The sequence below is a fragment of the Fundulus heteroclitus genome, chromosome 8, assembly GCF_011125445.2.
Source record: "Fundulus heteroclitus isolate FHET01 chromosome 8, MU-UCD_Fhet_4.1, whole genome shotgun sequence".
In the NCBI taxonomy this organism is placed as follows: domain Eukaryota; kingdom Metazoa; phylum Chordata; class Actinopteri; order Cyprinodontiformes; family Fundulidae; genus Fundulus; species Fundulus heteroclitus.
Window position 1 is genome coordinate 18,445,597 of NC_046368.1, and position 22,709 is coordinate 18,468,305.

The 22,709-nt window shown below is 41.7% G+C and overlaps 2 protein-coding genes across 17 annotated transcripts in view; both read right to left on the bottom strand.

Annotated features, from left to right (window-relative positions):
• Positions 1 to 1,741: 1,741 nt before the first annotated feature.
• On the bottom strand, positions 1,742 to 16,001 carry nop14 (NOP14 nucleolar protein homolog (yeast)). The gene is made up of 19 exons (XM_012868966.3): positions 15,826 to 16,001; positions 14,800 to 14,985; positions 12,662 to 12,796; positions 12,212 to 12,353; positions 11,358 to 11,509; positions 10,948 to 11,085; positions 10,738 to 10,860; positions 10,522 to 10,653; positions 10,142 to 10,442; positions 9,896 to 10,026; positions 9,736 to 9,821; positions 9,497 to 9,632; positions 8,905 to 9,006; positions 8,482 to 8,635; positions 8,199 to 8,358; positions 2,611 to 2,758; positions 2,373 to 2,491; positions 2,116 to 2,271; positions 1,742 to 2,029 (listed from the first exon to the last, which is right to left on the bottom strand). The coding sequence occupies exons 2-19, from the start codon at positions 14,983 to 14,985 to the stop codon at positions 1,933 to 1,935; spliced, it is 2,598 nt and encodes an 865-aa protein (XP_012724420.2). The 5' UTR covers positions 15,826 to 16,001; the 3' UTR covers positions 1,742 to 1,932.
• Positions 16,002 to 17,111: 1,110 nt separating this feature from the next.
• Positions 17,112 to 22,709, bottom strand: part of add1 (adducin 1 (alpha)) — a 33,654-nt gene continuing 28,056 nt past the window's right edge. For 6 of the 16 annotated variants that reach the window (XM_012868968.3, XM_036140236.1, XM_036140242.1 and 3 more), the window contains one exon: positions 17,112 to 19,091. In XM_012868968.3, the coding sequence (XP_012724422.2) occupies positions 18,802 to 19,091 (290 nt within the window). In that variant the 3' untranslated portion in view covers positions 17,112 to 18,801. Of the gene's footprint in view, positions 19,092 to 19,470; positions 19,525 to 21,195; positions 21,901 to 22,449; positions 22,485 to 22,709 lie in introns of those variants that run through there. The other 10 variants (XM_012868973.3, XM_036140246.1, XM_036140245.1 and 7 more) reach the window with 6 other exon arrangements.

Sequence of the window (22,709 nt, forward strand, 5' to 3'; positions counted from 1 at the left end):
GTGTTTTTCCACATTTGTCTTTTCACCCAGTTTGCAAATTCTTCTGGGCTCAACTAAAAAAAAAGGTCTATACTCCGTAGTAGGAACAGGTTTCTACACTTGCTGTATTTAGTAAATATTAACTTCTGAATTAAAGGCAGATTTTGGTGTACTAAAGTCTGCAATTGGTGAAAAAAAAAATCTTCCTAATCAATCTGGATGGCAATAAATTGGCCTCTGGAAATACAAGTAAAAGAAAAACTCAGGTTTGGCTGTTCAAGCCAGTTCACCCTCAGGGCTAAAATCTCACGGCGGGATCTACAGCAGACTGTTGCTCCTGTTGATGTGAAAGAGACCGCACAAGTCCAACCTTCATCGCAGATGTGCCAGTAGAGTTTGCTCTCTTAAAAAAAAAAGAAAAAAAAAGAAAAAAAAAAAAAGAGGAAGGGCATGTGGAATAATGCTCTTTGGACAGATGAGTCTAAAGCTGAATTATGCGGAAGGCTAAATGAAATTATCACCCTTGATAAAATAATTTTTGCTCAACCTTATTGAGAGAAGCTTTCACACACACAGACACAGTCAGGTATTCAGATAAGCCGTTTAAGAATAACCCAGCAGGGTCACTGAAATAAAAGTGCTCCCTGGAAAATAATTGGCTTCGAGCGAAACTACGGTTCTACAAGAACATTTGAATGCATCTGCAGTAAGACCTTCGCATGGATCGAAGCTCCCATCAGATTCACATTCTTCGACATCACGGCCTACATGTTTGTGTCAAATTATGAAGCTTTATGAAGGCTTTCTGATTCCCGTTACTCTACGTCTGGATCAGGGCTCACCAACACGATGCCTGCAGGCACCAGGTAGCCCCCCCCCCCCAAGGACCACATGTGGCTCCCACAAGCCTGTTCAAAAAGGTAGCACAACCCTCCAATGAGCTGCATCTAAAATGTGATTTTATTCAGTTTCTCTTGCTTGTAAATCATACTTGTATTTACATAGATGTAAAATTATAAATGCATTAAAAACAGGTTTATATTACATAAAGTTATGGTGAACTCTGACTCCTCTGGTTCAAAGTATGACACAGTACCGATGAAGTAGCTCTCTTCTTCTAAAAAGGTTGGTGACTCCTGATCTGGAGGATGTAAATATAAATGTATATTTCCATCTGCTGGAGAGGGAGCAACAATCAATGCACTGTTGCACAAGAGTAACCTCGCCTGCAAGATGAATCCTTGCAGGATTTGTGCGTTCACGAAAAAACGGGAATCTATCTTGTACCGCTCCGGCTTTAACCGTTTGTGTCCAAAACAGAAACGGTTCGGGCCAATCACGTTGCAGTATTAAGAGCTGCTGAGCCTACAGCCGAACCCAAATAAACACTTTTAGCTCCTCCCATCACGTCTGTTTTGTCAGAATCCACAATTGCATCTTTGAAAGAAAACAGCAAGAAGCACCTTGATTGGCTTACCTTCTCGTGGTTTCTTATGTCAGGGCGTTTTAATTTAATACCCTGATTGGCTAAAACCAACTTTGGTAGGCGGGCACTAGGTGTCGCTTCACCCAATGAGCCCGGAGAGTTCTGCTGAACGTCCGTCCTTTTCCCCAAACCGATTCAATGGGAGCAGTCCCGGGTTGATAATGTGCAGAACGGAGAGTGCTACACCTTATCAGTCTGGCTGACCTGGTACTACATTTGCATTTGAGCTCATTGCGATGGTAATAAACAGCAGTATCTGGTTTTCACACGACCACATGAGAAACTGTGATTACTTTAATGTGAAATCATGATGGTAAACCCTCAATCAGTACAAATTTCAGGGAAAAAAAAAAAAAAAAAAAGCCAAGCAAGTCGTAAAAAATCTGACAAAATTCCACAAATGTCTGCTTGTCAAGGGAACTAACAGCTCAGTCCGTTCAAAAAGCACAAGACTAAGATCGTGGATTTCATTTCCTCTTCTTCCTCTTCAGAGCTTTCCACTCTCCCTCCTGAGTGGCTAAACTGCCAAGGAGCATCTTCACCTTCCTCTTTCTCTCCTCGTCCCTGAAACGCGCAGAATTAACACGTTAGAGGCGCCACAGAGCTTTGGTTTCGCATCAACGCACGCGTACGACGAATGACATCCATACCTGTTCATGACCTCGTTGAGCTTTTCTCTGGCCAGGAAGCGAGCGTCCTTCCTGATCTCCCTCAGCGCTCCCTTGAACTCCTTTTTGTACTTGTGCTTTAGTCGCTCCTTCTCCCTCTCCTCCCTGGTGCATCCGCGCTTCTTTCCATAGTCCAAGCTGTTAAGAGAAAAATGCAATTTAAAGAAGAGTAAACAAACACACGTTCGTTGAACAACGCTGGAGCAAAAGATCTGGAAGAACACTCTCTTGACACTTACATTTCCACAATCTTTGGTGTGAACAGCTTCAGGGGAATCGGCTTCTTCTTGTCGAAAACTAGCCGAGTGTGAGTCACAGGAGCACTGCTGATGGCTTCCAAGATCTCCCTGTGAAGCTCCTGCAGTAGAACAACACACTAGAGTTAGCTGAGAACACATCTCCACGCAAGACGAGGACACCCAGAGAGAGAGAGAGGGGGGGGGGGGCATGAAGGAATGCTTTTGCTTTGCTTCTAACCTGTAAAGGACTGGGTAAGTTTTGCCTGGAAAGATGCTTGGAAAGAAGCGTTCTGATTGGCTGGAAGATGTGTGTGAAGGAGGTGAGGTCTTTGTAGAGCAGGCAGCATCTCTTCACCAGGTCGAGGCAAGTAGACAAGCAATTCAACCTGTAAAAAAATAAAAAATAAAAATAAATAACAGGTAGCAGAGATTTCTTCCTTTTTACCAACACAGTGCAAATTGGGCTAATGCTCAGGTCAGGGGTCTGCAACCTGTGGCTTTTTAGGCCTTCCACAGTGGCTCTTAATAACTACAAATTATATTTTATTATGGTATTTAAATGTAATAATGATAATAAATGCAGATTTTGGCAGTTTTCTTCTTGGAATAATTGCTTTTCATTTTCACAACAGAATGATGCTAAAAGTGCCAGTAATGTTTCATTTTAAATTAATATTTTTTTCATTATGTTGGAAACTATGATTATTTTTACATCATCATCCACAAATATCAACATCCCGTCCATCCTTTTTTTTTTAAACCTCAAAATAGACATAAAAGATCTTCAGTAGATCTTTATCAAAAATTAGAACTCGTCTCTTTTCAAAAGGCCAGGCAACATTTGCGGCTCTGAAGGAGTTTAATTCAAGTGGACTGCAGGCAAAATGCCTCTTTAGACTGTAAAGGCTGCAGACCCCTGGCTTAGGTTTAGGGCTAAGATGTGAATTGAGTTTAGGTTAAGGTTAGGGTTACGGCATAGAAATCAATAGAAAATGAATGGAAGTCAATGGACAGTCCACACAGTGATGTGCATACAAATGTGTGTGTGTGTGTATGTTTGTACTTGCAGATGAGTGAGAACATATTTTTAGTATTTTACCACCAAAGTGAGGACTTTGATGTAAAGTGAACACCTTTTTTTGGGAGCTAGGGGTTAGGTTTTCTGTCAAGGTGTCAATTAGGTTTAGGTTAGAGTGAGGGTTTGGTATGTACTGGTAATATTTAGGTTTAGGGTTGGGCCACGGATAAGAATTAAAAATGAATGGAAGTCAAAACAATGTCCTCAGTAAACATTTTAAACAAGGATGTGTGTGTGTGTGTGTGTGTGTGTGTGTATGTGTTCATCATTACTTGTTTAGAGACACTTTAACCTTCGCAGAGAGTACACTGACTGAGTGGTTATTTATTCACCCCTGCAGAACTGACCACACAGTCGCCGTCCTTTGCGAACGCAGCAGCTGGTGAGCATGTGTCTGAATAGCCAAAAGGGACGCAGAAATGAGAAAATAACTGGGCACGGAGCTGCGAGGACGTGCAGAAATGTATTCGCACAGTGTGAAGGAGGCCGCTGCTTTTTCTGTCTTAAGAGACCCAACATGTGAATTATTCTTGACACGTAAAACATTGGAGGCAAGTGCTCGTTTCTGGTTAAATTTATTCATCTTTAACTGCAGAGAAATGTCTACAAATATCTTTAAGTAATTAAAAGACACTATTTTGCTCCAATTCACATTTTCAACCTTATTTTTTTTCCCCAGAATTGACCTAATATCCTTTTGTTCCCAAAATATTTCAGCGTACGACTCATTCCGAGCATCTAATTCACTGGTTCTGACTAATAATTACAGTTAGGTACAAATAAAAATGCCGACTGGCTCAAAGGGTGCACGGTTTGCGCGCGCGTTGCTTTGTGCCCACACACCAGCTGCTGTGTGAAAGCACGCCGGTGACTCAGACTCAGCCGAGGGGACGCTCTGAGCCGTGGAGCGTGCGCTGGTAAACACAGTATGGCGCTCTATCTTAGGCTTTCACGTCCCCGCCGTGTCAATGAAAGCCACTATCTGGATACAATACATAGAAACGTGCCGATTCGGTCAGCGGCTTGTCGAAGGACGGACGTCTGTCCTCCCAGAAGGACAATTGGACGAGCGCCGGACTAATACGGCTTTGTTTAATACCTGAAAACTGCTAAATGTAAGATAAGATAAGATAAGATGGACTTTATTGATCTCACAGTGGAGAAATTCACGTGTCACATCGGCTCAATAATCAAAAGAAGGTGCCAAAAGGAGGAAAAGGTGCATGATAAACACGGACCCTTTGCAAGTGGTTGTACTGTTTTATAATAATTAAGCTATTCGAGCACAACCCCACGTCTCAGAGGAGCGCCGGAGGAAGAAAGCCTCATTCACGATAACTATGGAAGACCTGTCTGTCAGATAGGATGTGAAGTATTTAGGCTCTGAGCCACGGATGCCGAGCATCTAAGAGCTTCAAAAGCAGAACCAGGAGGGACAGCAGAGGCGACGTCAACAGGTGTACCGACAGCTCTCCTTGAAAAAGCTCGCTTTTCACCTAAAAAAGGAGAGAATTATCTCCAAAGTACTGACGGAGGCATCAAGCAAAATACATGAGGGTGGAATTAAAACAAGAGCTGATTGTATTAAATAACACTCAAGGGCCACTGCTGCCGTTAGGTATGACATTAGACAAAAATTGTTTTTTTGTTTCTAGAAGAGACCAGAGATCCAGAGATTACAGCATTGTAGCCAGAGTTCACGCGTTGTTTCATCGTGCAACACTCGTATTTAGACTTTTTTTAATTTAACAGGATTAACAAAGTCCCACATCTGATGACAAGTGTCACAAAAAGAGGATAAAGGAGTCATTAGGACGTAACGAGGTATCCATACAGGTTGAAGTAGAGAACTGCAAATCCATAAAGGCTGCAGTAAACTGTTCAGAAGAAGCAGGACGTCTAGATTTCAGTGTGAAATGGTCAGTCGATGACAGATAACAAGGTCCAGAGGATGGCCGAGACGATGGGTTGGTCCACGTAGGTTGTGTCTGATTTAAAGATTGCCAAAAGCCTCAAAAGTCCCTAGGGCCAATGATTCAGTAGGTAAACAGACACAAAATCCCCACAGATTGAAAGATTTGCATATTTAGGAATAAAATCTTCAACAAACTCAGAAAATTCTAGATTAAAATTGATACTATGGCTGGATGATAATTCAATAACGATATATATCGATCGATAGACGTGTATTGATTGATTGAAAAAAGGGTCAATAAAAAGTTCAATAGAATAAAAGTTTTCCTTCCTTTTGCATTCTAGCCATTTAGGTTAATATTACAGTCACTACATCCTCCCAACCAATCAAAACACAGACCCAGGAACCAAGCTCCGCCTCCTTCAAAGAGTTCAGCGATCACGCGTTTTTTCTTTCTTTTTTTTTTTTTAGAAACTTGCTGTTTTGGTAAAAACTTGGTTGAATAAAGGGTTGACTTCAGAGTTTGTGTGTTCTGCATCTAAAAACATTAAGCAACAGCAAAAAATGGCCAGGTCTGCATTTAAATCTATGTTTTGAATTTGTTGATAATTAGCGATATGGATCAATATGATTTGTATTTTATCTATATGCTTTTTTTTCTATATCGTCCAGTCTTAATTGATACTACACTTGGGTGGGCGGTAAACATCCGCACACCAGGATGTGTGAGCTCAGCCACAAACATCTGCAGCTTAAATGAAGATTAAGTCACTGTCTGTAGACGGTTGCTATACCTCCACGGCGTCCAGCGGAGCGCAGGGAGCTGAACAACGAGTAGTTAGGGGGAAGGAGCTCTGCGAACTCGCTGCTGTCGCCCGGTTTAATCCACGACGCCGTCAATAACACAAGATTCAGGAAGTGAAATCGGAAAAAGTCAATGAGGATGAAAGTTGGCTTTAAGAGGAATCTGGAGCTGAGAAGAGACGTCCGAATACATTCTGCTAGGAAGCACTGCCAAACGAGAGGAGAGCCCCACAGTTATGTTTGCAGATCCCTGCGCGCCTGCATCGGGGAAATGTGGCACCGGCGTCCGCGTCAGCAGGGTGAAGACGGCGCTAGCGATATGCAGAGGCGCCTTTCCTGCCACGCCTCCTGCGAGGGCTACAGGTAGCCACCCCCGAGAGGACGGCATGGAAACAAAGGTACCCACGCCAAGACAGGTGGTGGAGGCAAACTTTTCCACCATGAAACAAATATTGTGTCTCCGCAAGTAGCACATTCCGATAAAAAAAAAGAAATTTAAAAAAGTGAAAAGAGCAAAAATAGCAAAGATTTCAACAGCGACAGATGGCGAGGCGCCATCATGAAACCTACAGGCAGGCCTGCTTTAGCCGTTTTCTGGATCTCCTTTTGAATCTCCATGTCATCATTGTGGTTGTGCTGCGTGGCGTTACTAATACAGCCTGTGTTTTTAAAAAACAATACACGAAGGGAAAACGTGTTTGGGTGAGAATGTACTGCAAAAACAGACCTTAAAATAAGTAAAATGTTCTTAAAATTTGTGTTTTTGTCCTAGATTTGAGCAGGTAAATAGGATTATCTGCCAATGGAATGAGTATTTTGACCCCTAAAATAAGATTACTAGAGATCCTGCACTTGAAATAAGATAATGGAGATGAGTTGTTCCTATTTTAAGTGCAAAAGTCTTATTCCACTGGCAGATCATCTTGTTTATCTGCTCAAATCAAGGATAAATACTCTTATTTTAAGAAAATGTTACTTATTTTTATTTCCGTTTTCGCAGCGTGATGTAGCTGGAGCCTGAAAGCTTTCCATATTTTTGCTCCTTCTTGTCCTCCATCATGGCGCTCCATGCCAACTTAACCCCGGCAGACTTCAGAGCGTTTAGCCGCATTACTCTTCGGCTCTGAACTTCAATCAATCTATCGGTTTGCACCGTACACTCCTTCCCTTCATCCAAAACCTCTAAAACTCTCCTTTCTGATTGGCTTATTTATACCTAACTGCCCTTTACATTCACCAAATCCTTTTCAGCCTGATTTTAGGTCATCGTTTTCCTCTTTTGAATTTAATTCAAGATTTAATCGAGCAGATTTGTAGGGCACTTGGATTTAAGCGCTTAAATGAAACAACTTAAAAGAAAAAAGTGTCTCCTGAGGGTGTGAAACTCCTCTGACCATCTACATCACAGGTGTCAAACTCAAGGCCCGCGGGCCGAATCCGGCCCGTCAAGAAAAATTATCCGGTCCTCAAGAGCCAAAAAAAAAAAAAAGGCATATCATGTCATAAAGTAGAGGTATATATATCCTTTTAAAGTGTATAAAGTGGCTAAAACTGTGCCTCCTGTAAGTCTAACTCACCCAATATCAACTTTTTTTTGCAGATAAACTATATAAATGGTGCCTAAGGGTGCTACTTTTATGTTACTGTGCATTTTTTGTACTACTATGTGAACTGGAATGAAATTATGAAATGAAAAGTATCGTCTCTACACGTGCAACCGGCCCTTTTAATGACTTCATGACGCCAAAGTGGCCCCATATAGAAATGAGTTTGACACCCTTGATCTACATGAACTGCTGTAGCTCATATCTTCTTATTCTTTATTTATTTATCCCCCCCCCCCCCCCCATCCACTGTATATACCTGGATGCACTGTGCATACTCCATGCATCTTTTCCTCCTTTGTGCACCTTCTGTTCCTTATAAGAGCCGATGTCACAAGTAAATCTCCACTGTGAGATCAATAAAGTTCTACCTTATCTTATCTTGTATGATATCCTCCATCCTCCTCCTCCTCCTCTCGTCTTACCTGTAGTGATCTCTGTCCAGATCGCTGTTGAGCTCCAGCTGCTGGGTGGACACCAGCGGCAGTTTTATCTCGCTCCAGCTCCTGCAGGACTCCGCGCTGGATAACACCAGCAGATCGCTGTGCTTCCCCGATGGCCTGAAGGGGGGCACCACCACGCAGCCTGCCACACATTGTTCAAAAGAGCCAGATGGTCTTCACCTCGGATCGGTGCGGAATAAAAAAAAAAAAAAAAAAAAAACCTGCAGGACGGACTGACAGAAGCGTCCTCGACGTCTCAACCTACCCGCGGAGGCCTTGTCCTGCACGGCCAGACGTAGCGTCCCGCTCAGGAAGTTGATCAGCTCCGGCAGGAAGCGCTTGGAGAAGGAGACGTACTCCACGGCCAGACAGCACAGCACTAAACCTGAGGTCAGGTCCTGTAGTGATCTCACAGGACACTAAAACAAAACACAGAAAGAAAGAAAGAGACCAAACACTTGTCAGAGACAATTAGCATCTCAATGAGGGGTTGAGAACAACAACTATCCAGTTGAAATGTTGGAAAATGGAAAATATCTTTTAGCTCTATGCATACGGAGAGCTTTTTCTGGTCTAAATTAAAACATGAACAAGTAACGGAGAGAGATACACAAACTTTACTTTTTATTTTACATATATTAACAAACAAAGAAGAAGAACAATGCGCTCCAGACGACGTTTGCTTTACCTTGGTGAGCGCCTGGCTGATGTAAAGCAGCGCCGGCGTTGTGACAGGGTGTCTGAAGTCTGAGGTGGGAAACAGCAGCGCCGTCACTTTAAGGTAAACCAGCTGCAAACACAAACACAAACCAGCTCTGACTTTATGGTAAAAACAACAGATCGGTCAATCCAGGTCTGGGTGCAAAGTTGGGGGAAAGAACACAGAGTTTAATCTTAGCTAATCTTCAGTTTCTGAAACATTTCTAATAATACTTAAAGCTTTTATCTCCGCCAATTAGATTCGACTTTTAAGATGACAGCCGTTAAGCAAACACATGCGTTCATTGAGTCGGTAACTGTGGGCTGCTGAAAACTGAACGTCTGCTTAAACGCTCCAACTTCACCCCCCCCCGTGTGACTATAGGAAACTCCTCATAACTACTGTTAAGTATGGTGGAGGATCTGTGATGCTATGGGCCTGCTCCTCTTCCAAATGACCTGGGGAGCTTGTTAGAGAAGGCATGGCATCAGAAAAAACATGGAAACATCAGGAGATAGATCGGGAAAATGATACAAAATCAAAGCCATGACCATCTTCGTCCACAGTCGATGATACGTACCATGTCTAATGTTGGGAAAGCAGCAAGACCTTTAACCTCGATCACCTCCTCCATGCTGTGAGCGGCGTCTCCCAGGATGCTCTGCATCGACTTGCAGGCTGCCTCAGGAAACATTTGGCACAAAGTGTAGAGCTCCCTTCAGGAAACAAAAAGCCAAAAAAAATAAAAAATAAAAATTTTTATGCTGCATTTTAAGATTGCGATGAAAGCAGCGAAAGCAATCCCCTTCTTGAACTCACGGGATGAGCTTATCTACGGCGCTGAGCTCAGGTGGGCTCCTGGTGGCCAACTCTCCCAGGTACTCCATCAGAAAGCCCACAAGTTTCTGAGACAGACGGAGGAAAACATCTTCAGCTGACGCAAACTGCACGTGGAAGGAGAAGGTGTTCTCTGGCATACCTGCAGCTTGAGCTTATTGCCTGCGGCCAGACTGGGATGGTTGCACTTCTGGGTCCTGGCTAGGATCAGGCGCTGGTTGTCGGGGCTGTGGCCGTGGAGCAAGCCCTTCAGGTCTTCGTAGCTTTCGGGCGCTGAAAGCAGAAAGATTCGCTTTAAAACGGCCACGTTTTGGAAGAAGAGGGGAAATCCTTGAACGTACTGGCTTGCGCGTGGAAATAAAAGTGTGTGAGGAGTGAGTGTGGTCACCGGTGAAGGTGTAGGGCAGCTCCGCTTTGGCCGCCTCCTGCCGGGCCATCAGCTCCTCTCTGCTCAGACTCGGGGGGCGGCGCGCTTCACCTTCCCCCTCGCTCTCCTCGTTCTCGCTCTCCTGCTCAGACTCCAGGTCCGAGTGGCCGTCTTCGTCTTCGCTGCTGTCCTCTTCCTCCTCCTCCTCACTGTCCTCATCTTCCTCCTCATTTGCCTCCTCTGTCCCAGCATCTTCCTCTCCGCTCTCTGCCTCCTCTTCTTTATCACCTTCGCTCTCCTCTGCAATGTTCCATTTACCGTCCTGCCAGGAACATAAAGGTAGTTTAGAAATCAAAAACGACCGTTCAAAGCGCGCCCCTCTTGTTTTGGAACTGTGATACCTGATAGGAGAGAGTCTTCTTGTCGTGTTTGTCCAGGAGAAAACCGTCGTTCAGGTCGTCCGCCGACACGTGGGCGTGACTCTGCGCACTGTCCCCGCCTACGTCTCCCATCATCCTCCTCAGACGGTCGGCCTGGAGAAATGTAGAGCGGATTAAATCCCTGCAGAGGTGCTTTAAAAGAAAAACCGACCAATGGCGACGGCTGTAGACAATCACCTCCAGCTTCTGCAGCCTCTCTTTCTCCTCCCTGGCCAGCTCCTCGGGGGTCTTCATCTTCTCTGAGGGCTGAGCCTTCATCTCGAAGCCGAGCTCTCGGACCATCATGTCGTACTCCTCCGGCTGGGGGAACCCGGACGAGAAGCAGAGCTTAGAGGAGCAGCAGCTGAGAGACAGAAGCGTGTCGGGGGGGAACTATCGCGTCCATACCTTAGGTTTCTCCTCCGGTTTGTCCTCATGCTCGGCTTTGGGTGTTTTTTTCACCATCAGAGCCTGGATGCTCTTCCAGTCCTGATCCAGCTTCTCGGTCAGCTCCTGCGCCTCCTCTTTCTGCACCTGACGCTCCCTCTGTGAGCAGATGACTACGTCAGACCCGTTTACAGGGCTCCTACAGATGTTTCATGTTCTCCGTTAACTTGAGCGATGTTTAAACACACAAATCCAAACGGATTCAGGATCCATGTATGGATGGAATTAAGAGATAGGTGGATGGACCAATAACTTGACTGCACGGACAGATAGGGATGATGGGATACAGGATGGATCAATCTAAGAGCTCGATGACAGGGTGGACAATGATCCTGTATGGCTCCGTCAGCGGGGCTGTCCGGTCGCCTCACCTTCTCCTGCTTGGACTTCTGGATGAGCTCTTCAATCAGCTCCTGCCTGGATCTGGTCTTCTGGCTGCTCTGCTCATCCTGCTGGTCCCCACCAGACGTCTTCTTCCTCAGGAGACCCCCTCCGCCTCCGAAATGGGAGGCGGTCAGCTCGGCTGGGCAACAAAACAAAACAAAAATGCTTTTAGTAACAAACCCTGGGAAGCCGATGACATCATTCACACCACGGATACTGAGAGGCTGCAAATTATCAAAATGAATTTACAACAAATACATATAGATTTAAGTAGATTATTAAGAAAACTCTAGAAACGTGTTGAAAAGTCATGCACACCTGAATATTCCTCAGACTTTATAATAGGGCTGTGCATACAAATTTAAACAAAGATTAATATAGATTTTTTTTAATATCGATATTCTGGCTTTCAATATCGATATACCTCCCAACCCCTAGGGGGCGTTATCACAGTGCACCATTACAGTTCACAGCAAGTGAGACGAATTTGCGGAATGCCTGACAGGATTTTAGAAGCGCCTTCGTCCTTAAAATCAGACGTTTGGGCACATTTTTGGTTTCTGTGACACGTTAAATGCATTGAACCAAATGCACTTTATTTTCCTGTTAACATAATACATCAGTGTTCAATAAATTTAACATAAATATTTGGCTGGTTTTGTTGGTTGAATAACTTTGAGCATTGATTTGAAAGTAATAAATATCGATATTGGAGTCAAATCAAATCAAGCTGAGCTACAGTATATCGAGAATCGTATCGAATCGGTTCATCCTAGATGATACCCAGCCAGACTTTATAAAACGCAAAATATTTCTAAATGCCTCTGTGGTCCAGACTCACCTGATAAAAGCCCCTTCTCCTCTGATTCATCGTCGCTGCCGACGGCGTCATTAAACTTCTCCATTTCAGCCAATGACTGGCCGTAATGAGTCAGCTCTTCTTCCTCGTTCAGGTTGTAAACGTCTCTCTTTTCATGAACTCTCTAAAAAAAAAATTATGCCAATGTAAGAGAATATGTCAAGATTAGGTTACAGCAGCTTCTGCCTCTTTATTAGTACTTGTCATTTGTACCCTAAAGGAAAAAAGCAGCAGAGAATTGGTTCACAGAGATTTCAAATTATTTTTCCTCTGTTTAGCATTATAGCTTCTATGGTTAGAAAGCCTGTTTATCTCACCTTAAATAATCTGTTCTGAAAGTGTGTTTGTGGGCTGCACCTATAATAAACTTGCCAAATCCGCCCAGCCAATGCCAGAGAGCTTTTGCTGGAGGTCATTTAAGGCGTCACCAACCTGTCTTTCAATGGTGAACCTCTGCAGGATCTTGTCTTCTGGAGCCATCTTAGCGTCATATTCTCCTAAGCGCCGGTCGATGAATTTGTTGGACCTGTTTTTCTGCCTGTATTCCTTCAAGAGCGTCTCTTTTCTCTGCAGATTAAAAGAAATTACTTTCAAAAAAGGAAATCCTTATTGCTGAATATGCTCTCAGCTGAACATGGAAACAAACAAATGAACAAAAAAGGAAAAAAAACAAAACAAAACAACAATGCCAGACAGCGTCTGCTGGTATGGTCAGTCACAGCCTGATACTCAGAAATGTTGACGCAGTCAACATTTAGATTCAGCTTTTTTTCTACTTTTTTAAACAGTGGTTTGTTCCAAAAAGCCTCCTGGACACATTTCCAAATGTTCCCTCCCAGCAGGTCACTGCGAGCACCGACATTGTTAAATCCATGCTGTGGTTCGGCAAGTAGCAGCAAGATTTATTCTATTTAAATAAAGAGCAAATATTATATATAGTGCTATGAAAAAAAATATTGGCCCTTTTGGAAATATCTTCTGTTTTTACTTTCTTCGTCACGCCTAAACGCTCCTGATTAAATTTTAAGATTCAATAAAGATGACCTGAGCAAATCCAAAAGCAGTTTTCAAATGATTCATCCATTAAGGTAGCCTCGTGAGACCATCCTGATCTCGCGAGGTTTCAAGGTTTCACTCGCAGATCAGTCTGGATACTCTCCGTTAAAGAAAATTTGGAGCCGTTCACCAAACGAACGTCCAATCAGCGTTGGCTTTGAGGCGGGTTGAGGTGTGACGCAACGGGAAGCGCGACAGTTCAGTCTAAAGAACATGGCGGCTTCAGCCGATGAAACTAGCGTTAGCGTGGCTATCGAGCAAGTTTTATCGGAATTACAGAGTATTTCTTTGCTGAGCTAACGAGCCTTTACCTGCAGCAGCAAGAGTAGCTTGGCTTGTGGTTGGGTTTTCGTCGTCGCTCGTAACAGAGCGACGACGAATCTGATTGGTTTATTTGGCCCGTCTATCACCAACATAGACCAATCAGCTGACCAGTATTTTCGCCCCTTCCCAAAATTACTTCAACGGAAGGTTTCCAGATGGATATGCGGAGCAAATCTATCTGGCGGAGTCAGGTAACCATTAAGGGGAAAAGCTCTCCAAACCAACCTGTGAAAAAAAACTGACGTCCACATTAAATCACGAATTTAAACCTTTTTTTTTTTCCTTTAGAAAGCCGCAATCAGTTTTCCCAGTCACACCTAGGCCTGATTATTAACGGACCTGCGGATGTAATAAATCGTTTAAACAGAACCTCTCTGATCGTTGCAAGATCTCAAAGGGCAACAACATCATCTAAAAGCTATAAAAGACAAAGTCATTGACATCTACCAGTCTGGAAAGTTACAAAGCCGTTTCTGAGACTTTGGGAAGCCAGAGGGGGACTCATGATCCACAACCGGAGAAAACAAGCAGCAGTGGTGAACCTTCCAGGGAGAGGCTGGTCAACCAAGATAGCTTCAACCAGGAGGTCACAAAACCACCCAGAACAACATACGAAGCTCCACGGACCTCACTTACCTCGGTTAAAGTCAGCGTTCACCGTTTAACGGTAAGAAAGAGGCTGGACAAAAAAAAACCAACACAGCGCTACAGAAACAGGCCATCAAACTGACTTTCTTAGCAAGTTGGTGGTGGTGAGATGGTATGGGGCTGCTTTGCTTCCTCAAAACATGGATGGCTTGCCGTACGTGATGGCATCATGAATTTTGCTCAAAAACATCACGAATGTCCAGCCATTGGTACTGAACCATTAGCCCAAGAAATCTTTGGTTCTGGAGCAGAACAAGGATCCAAAGAACAGTAGCAAGGCCACCTCTGAATGACTAAAAGTAAGCTTTGGAGCGACCCAGCCAAAGTCTGGACCTAAATCTAATTCTGATGCTGTAATATAGCTTTAAAACAGGTCATTCATACTGAAAAGCCCTCCAGCAGAGCTGAATTTAGACATCTCTGCTGATCTCTAACGGAGCAGACGCTTAATTACAGAGTCGTAAAGGTAAAGCTGTGTGTAAAAAACAAAAAAGGCCGCAAAGTCCGAACCACCTGTTTTAAAAAGCGCAGCCGCTTCTCACCTTGTTGATGGCTTTGGAGCGAGATACTCCCGGCAGGCCCACATCGTGTTTGCTTTTCCTCCCCAGGACATCAAACTTCTTTCGGTTAATTTTCACCTCAAAGGGGTTGTTTTTGATCTCGGCGGCTGTCTTGGTTTTACGGACCTTGTCGGCCAGATTCCTCTTTTTCGGTGCCTTCTTCCCCATCTGTGGCAGAGAGCAAATAGATAACCACACATTCATTAGTGCCTTTACATTTAACAGGTGTCCTGAACTTCTTTTTTAAAAAATAACAAAATGACCTAAAGTTCAACAACGTCAGAGTTCCCTGTCTTTTCTAGTCCAATCTTAAAAACTAAAATTTAAGATTGATTTTATTACGGCTTTCAGACTTTAGGTCTGGAGCCTGCAAAGAAAATGAGGAATGACAGGAAATGGTTATAGATGGATGGATGGACAGATACGCGATGGTCAAGTGAAAGTAGGGACAGATGGACAGATACAATTATACGATGGAGAGGTAAAAGTAACAAATTATGTACTGATTATAAACAGATTGATGGACAGGATCTGGAAGATCGTCGAACCAAATCCCAGACATTTCAGAGCTTTCAGAAGTGTGTGCTTATCTTCATCTCGGTTTTTAAATAAGTCTTTAGAGAAAGCTTCCCTTACTTATTTAATTGGGATTTGTGTAAAGGTAACTCACACATATTAACACACACACACACACATTATGTTGGATTGAAATGTTAAATTAGCATTTCAACCCATTACGACCATGTACCAGAATTAGCCATAAAGCCAAAGGATAAACGAAGTAAAACATTAAATTAGATTGTTTGCTGAACTAAATTAAAATTCCCACAGTTATTGTTCGCAATAGTTAATAATAATAATAATAATAATAATAATAATAATAATAATAATAATAATAATAATAATAATAATAATAATAATAAACAGGAGGAGAAATGATGTTATTTGCTGCTACCTTCGCTGACGCTAAGCAGACTGTAAACAGTATCAGACGGCAGACATGTTTACCTTGAAGCCACACTGAGGAATCCAGTTATGAAATCCAGATGGACTAAAATTCAAGCTAAAGTCTCTCTGACTGATAATAGTTACATTTATAATTGTTTATTCTTATGGTATCCACGTTTCTTCACAAGGTTTCCATTTCCCAGCGTGCAAAGGGGTCAAGATGCCGCAACTACTTCCGGTGCCATATTGCTAACAGCGCCCCTAGTGTCAGAAACACATGTTGCGCCTTTTTTAATATTTTTTTCTATCAATTTATAATTGCAAAAGTAAAACTATATAAGGCTTTGGACTGTAATTGATGGTCAATTTTATATCTCAACATGTTTATGATTTGGAATCTATCTTTTTGAGCAACATGCAATAATGACAAAAGAGAAATCTGTGTTCCTGTGTGTCAGAAAGAAAATTAACGTGTCAGAAATTATTTGCTTTTCTTGGTGGAGTTTAGTTGTATTTAGATGCAACACACAACACCTGCCAAATATACTGAAATGCCTCTGTACTACAACTGCGAATTAATATTGTTTAAAAAAAAAAAAAAAAAAAAACAATCATTATTTAGTCTTTACCAACATATACATTTTTGGTACTGGAAAAAAATAAAATGAAGTTGATGATGGTCCTGTGTGCTAAAACACAGCAGATCATGTGATACAGGCTAAATAGTTTAGACAAGATGTTATCAGAAAACCCTGAAATTACTTTAAACCAGTTAAGTATCTTTTCTATATTTGGATGACGTCCCCCAGTATTACAACCGCTTGCAAAAGTGCACCTATCTCTTTTATTTTTCTAGAGTTTGTCACATTAAAGCCACAAATCTAAACATATTTTACTGGGACTTTGTTTGATAGAGCAACACAAAGTAGCGAGTTTACTTAGAAGTGCAAGTGAACCATCTTTTAGAATTACAACAGAAAATGTCAAAATTCCCCCGTATTTATCACGGTGGCTGTGGTATCATGCTGGGGGGGGGGGGGGGGGGGGGGGGGGTCTTTACTCGACAGCTAGTCATGGATTGTAGTATGGAGATGAATCCTATTCTGTAACCCAGAGCTAGAAATTTGATCTAGATCAAAGCATGATTCATGTCAGAATGGCCCAGTCAAAACCCAAAACTAAAGCCAATTGAAAATCTGTGCTAAGACATGAAAACTAAAGTTCAGACTCTCTTTGGCCTGTTACTGGAGTGTAAAAGACAAATATTAGGTAAATCACAAAGACTTTGGGTAAGAAATAAACATTTCAGTGTTATTTATGTTGAATTACAGAAACCAGTCACACTATTCCCCTTTTCATGGTAGTGTTTTTATTCATTGTAGAATAGAGGTGGAACCATGACAAAAAGGAAAAACAATGGCGTAATAACTTTTTAATGAGCAAAACCCAAACCTTTTAACTGGGAATAATTCAGACAGATGATACAAATCAGCATGATGTAAAAGTATATGGGGGGGAAAAAATTGGTTGATTTAAATGAAAATTGTGTTGGTATTAGCGCAACAAAGTTAAAATGTAAACCAAAATCAGTTTGAAGCCCTTCAATGCAATTCCATCATGTGATTTCTTGAAGCACTTCAGGATTCTTTGCTAAATCAGGATGGACAAACACAACCTAAGCTGAGCACAGAAAAAAAAAAAAAAAATGGCCCAAAACTGAACATCAACCCCGCCCCCCTCCCCAAATCATCTATTGACTGCAGTCACAACAAAAATAGCTTCTTTTTTTCCTCCAGTGTACATTGTCTTTACTTTCAAAGAGGTATTCACAGGCCAGGTTTCACTCGTTATTTTACTGAAAAATCACATCCAGATTTCTGATTCTAAGACATGACTGGAAATGCAACTTTCTACGACGCTCTCCAGGAATAAATGCAACTGGATAAAAGCAGTATGTGATTATGGGTTCTAAAATTGTGGTTTTATGACTAAAAAGGACCACAGTTATCCCCTTCACAACAGGCAATAATGGTTTAATTCTAATTTATGAGACAAAATGCAACCAAAAACTGATGGAAATATGCAGTCACACACTAGATATAAACTAGCTACTTGCACGGAGCTTGTAAAAATGAAAGAAGGGAGCAAATACAGAACAAAAGCTTCGATGAAACCATTAGAATAAAAAGAATATAAATGTACACATTCCTTCATAATAAAAGGCTTACAGCCAGTGGTAAATCCATGAAGTCTTAGACTGATCAGCAAGCACAATGTTAGGTTCAAACAAGGCAGGACTAATCGTGCATAACGCAGCAGTGTTTATACTTAATCTAGTGTGCAAAGTATTTGACCAACATTACAAAATAGGAACCATGTGATTAAGCAGTGCGATGTTTCAAAGAAGAAATAAAAAAAACATTACATGCGACTGAATGATTTAATTGTAGTTATTGCATTTTGGAAATGAACAACCATTACAAAGTAACTTGACTGTAGCCCCCCCCCACACACGGTCTGCCGACATGTAACAGCTTCAAGGATGCATGTATGCAACTTGTAGTCATCACTGTCAGAACTCACCAAGCTTCTTTACCCTGCATGACAGACATATTTAGATACAATTCCTATACATTCTAGTGGTTACATTGGTTAATAGTTGTTTAAAAAAAAAAAAAAAAAAAGCAATAAAACCCTCCAACCTCACTAAGCATGTGTAGCAATACATGGCTCTTGTAGTCAGAGCCATGCATAAGACCAGGTGGAGTACAGGAGACAAACTGCGCTCTCAACTAAAAGCCATCAATAATTAAAAACCTTTATCCAATTGTTTTTACATTGTATACACAGTTGGGACACACTAATGAGCAAAAGCAGGTTAATAAGCTTGTAAAGAAAAAAAAACAGATACAAAAAGAACCAAAGTATAACTGTGGAAGTGTGGAACTTGCAGAGTATAATGACAGAAAAAAAAAAAAAAAAAAGAATAAACGGACTGAAGCCGAGGTCAGCCTTATGCATCATTTTCCAATCTGTCTATTTTTTGTTTTTCTTCAGGAAGGAAGGCGTGCGGAACTTCTTTTTCTTTTTGGAGGGCGATTTGCAGGGAGACTCCTCTCCGTCGTGGTCCCCAGCATCGGCGGCCTCCTCCCCCTCGGCTGACTCTGCGGGGGCAGCTGATGGGGTGGGGTCTTCGGCTGCTGGGGTGGGCTCTTCGGCGGGGAGGGCCGGAGCCTCGGAGGGGTCGTCGGGGGTTAAATCCGGAAGGGTCTGTCTCAGGGTGGCCGCGTCGCTCTCGTCCTTAAAGGTTTGTTCTGGCAATGACTCTGACGGAGAAGTGGGGGGGGATAGGACAGAGTTACTGATCTCTGAAGACAAAGTTACTCCCAATCAGATGCTGGTTAAATTGTAAAAGCCACAATTTTCTACCTGGAGAAGCACCAACTTGTTATTTTTCTGGATCCATAAACAAAAACACACATGTCGTGTCTAACTAAAACCATAAGCGCTCAGAATAAATTAACACTAAAACAGTTACCTTCACACTCAAGCTACCCCAGAACAAAGCCAAGGATGCTCTAACACAACAGCTTTTCTCCAGTGGAGCCAGTGAGCAACATAACAGACTAAAAATGCATCAACACTACTTCTTTTTTCCCGACATTAAAAGCTTATGCACACATTTCTTGTTTGTTTTTGTGTTACCTTCACTTAAACAGGGAAATCTTAATGACTGCAGTTCCCTTGTTCATTTGTACCCTGTGTACAAACAGAATAAAGTGGATAAAGAACAGAACAAGCACATGTGAAAGTCCAAGATAAAAAAGGTTTTTAATAATAAAAACAACACGCATAAGTCAACACTGCAGCCGTTCTCATTAATGGATCATTAGTCATTAAATTAGACGTAAATCTTCATATTTTACAGACTTTTCGCAGGTTAAACGTTAAAAGTGCCTGGAGCACGATTTAAGTTCAGCACTTTGAAGCTCAGAACACGTTTGTGAGTAAAAATCTCGTTTTGAATTCATGATTTCTGACCTCTAGAGCAGTAGGAGCAATCCTGTTTTTTTAAAATGCAACCTAATTGTTGGTATGTAGAAAGTCTATTTAAATATGTGCCCGCTCCGATTATATCATTTTTAAAACCTACGTAAATATGTAGTTCAACCAATAGGGGTACAACTACATAGTCTATGCAGCAAGATGAAAGCTGCTTTTCAGTCGACCAAAGCAGGTTTTCTTTTTTTTTACTTTTACTTTTTGTAGGGGTGGGGGTTCATGATTCTCAAACTGTAACCAGTGTAGATACAAAACTACACATTGCAGTTTTTATGGTTGTTTTAATCTGGCTCTTGTGCCAAAAAAGAAAAAAAAAAGCATTTAATTAAATTAAATTTTCTGTTTTCCACATATAGAATAAAAGTTTTGCTAGGTGTCAAACTGGGTTTTGAACAATCTCCATTTAGAGTAAAATGATCTAGCTCATGTTTATCAAGTATGTATTTTCAATTTTGAATTACAGATGATTAAATGTGCATCAGATTTCTTAAAAAATTTAATAAAATAAAATAAAAAGCTCCAAAGCAAATACCAACTTCGCCTCGGTTAATCTGCTAAATGTTAGCCTGTCGCTGTGATCCTGTCTGTCATTGTTAGATCCAGGTTAATTGTCCCCCCTCATTTCGTACCACATGTTGCTGTTTTGAAATTATTCTAAAAGTCCGGATGTTAAAGCTGGTGCTAAATGGACTTAGGGTCAGGATGAATTGAGGCATGATTGGTATGAAACTCTTTATGACAGATAGCTGCTTTTTGTACCTTTAAAAAGATCCCTAACAAAAAGACCAAAACTGCAGGGTATGACATGGTGAAGTGGTGAAATGACCAAATACACCGGAAAACAGTTCAGAAAATTTATTTCAACAAACTCCCAAATGCCTTTCTTTATTCGCAGAGCTGAAAAACCAACAATTTTGATGTGTTTGAGCAAAAGCTTTCCATAGGAAGCCAAAGACCTTCACCATTATTATAGTGGAGGCATTTTAATCGAGTTTGGTCGGACGGCTCAACGAGGGTGTTAGTTGTGCAGCCTTGTTTTAAGAATTCAGCACAAGTAAAGATGGCAGAAAGCAGAAGAACAGCAAACATCTCCTTCCCCCGGTGGGAACGTCTCGACGTATTGGTCGTATAAACAATTCAGCAGTGGACGGCACCAATAAGGACATGGAAGATGTATGAAAAGACCAAAATGGCTGAGATACGAAATGAGGGGTCACCTGAATTTATTTTTGATCGCTATAACTTGGTCTTATTTACCATTTTATTTTTCTATCTGAACTATATTTCTTTAATTTAACATTTAGTTTTTTAGATGATTAAAGTGTATTCTGTAATTATTCAATGTAGTATTTTGTTATGCAGAGACTGTTTTAGTACATTACATTGCTATTTTTTTATATCTTATCCTACATTTGGATAAATCCTGACTTTTATTTGAAAGGAGGATTTATTAGTAAAGAATCAGGGACAATTTAACTGCTTAAGGCATTTTAATGTTCTTCAAGTTCACATCTCCCACCCCTAAGTCAATGAGAACTCGTTTTAAATAACTCATGTCAGAAATAATCATTACTTAGTCCATTTTGAGCAGCCGCATCACTAGTTGACATTTGACTTGAGCTCTTCCGTCTGTACGCTAGCTTTTTATCATTTATTACAGAAGTGACACATTAACACTGAAAAACTCGTCCTTCCAAAAACCAGCCAATAACCCGGTTTTATGAAGACTCTCCAAGCAAAAACAGACACCACTGTTGCATCCAGACGGTCAACTCGAGAACAATAAACAGCATCCACAACAGTCCAACAAGCTGCCAGACGACAACGTTATTCATGTTTAGTACAGCCCATGCGAAAGAGAGAGACCAGTGTGAAACGTTTAGCTGAATCTTCCTTTAACAACTCGAGTCAGTCAGAACAGCGATGGGGGTCAAACACCACAGACAGAAACTGGAGACCAATAAGCGGAAAAAAAGCCAGCCTTCAACAACCAGGTTTCAAGCTAAACCAGCAGCAGCCCGTTTGGTAGGAAAGCTTCAGACAAAGCACTCATGTACCTGGTAAAGGACACGCCTGCAGGACAGACAACATTTCAACACATTTTAAAACCCACCGGAAGATTGTTTTTTAATGAGACAGAAATATACATTTAAAGAAGGAATGTGCTGATGTGCAAGAAAAAAGGGTAGCTTCGTTTCAGAGTGAGTATTTGTCAGGAAGAAAAAGAGGTCAGCTAACGGAAAAGAGTGAGCAGGCAGTGAGGTTTACTTCAGTAGGTGCTCCATAATATCAGTTTTATAGATTTAAGGTAAGAGACTGCAAGAAAAAGTCTCCTATTTAGTTTATTTGCCACGGTGACATAATCTCCTTTAATGATAAACAGGAAGCCACTGAAACACATCCCAAGAAAGAGGAGCTCTGAAATAACCCCCACCAAGCCCGGATTAGAAATTCAGAGAAGTCATTAAAAAAAACAAAAAAAAAAAACAAACAGGTTAGTTCAGACGGAGAACCTCAACTACTACTGGAGCCATGCAAAGAAAAAAACGGGGTAAATGAGCGAAACACAAACGTGGAGCAGGAACTAGGAGGGTGGCGAGGAGGTGGAACAGTACATACTTACTATGGCAAAAGGTACTCTTTTGTAATTCCATCTCCTGATTGTAATCGCAGCCACAAAGAAGAAAAAGCACAAGTAGAAACAAATGTCTATGCAGAATCAAACCACAGGCACCATGGTAAATTAAAAAAGGGAAAAAAATTAAAATGTGGGGAAAATATCCAAAGACTCAAAATAACAAAAAAGAAGGGGGGGGGGAGCGGGCTATTCTTGGAAGACCCCCCCCAAAAAAAGGTGGAAGATGGCAGTGAAGGGAGAGACG

What these genes read in the sequence shown, in the direction of transcription:
- nop14 (XM_012868966.3), bottom strand. Translation starts at nt 14,985, where the DNA reads ATGGGGAAGAAGGCACCGAAAAAGAGGAATCTGGCCGACAAGGTCCGT. An exon ending in CTTTCCCAACATTAGACATG is followed by an intron (nt 9,007 to 9,496) that starts GTACGTATCATC and finishes TTGTGTTTGCAG; the next exon opens with CTGGTTTACCTTAAAGTGAC. An exon ending in CTCAACGAGGTCATGAACAG is followed by an intron (nt 2,030 to 2,115) that starts GTATGGATGTCA and finishes TGCGCGTTTCAG; the next exon opens with GGACGAGGAGAGAAAGAGGA.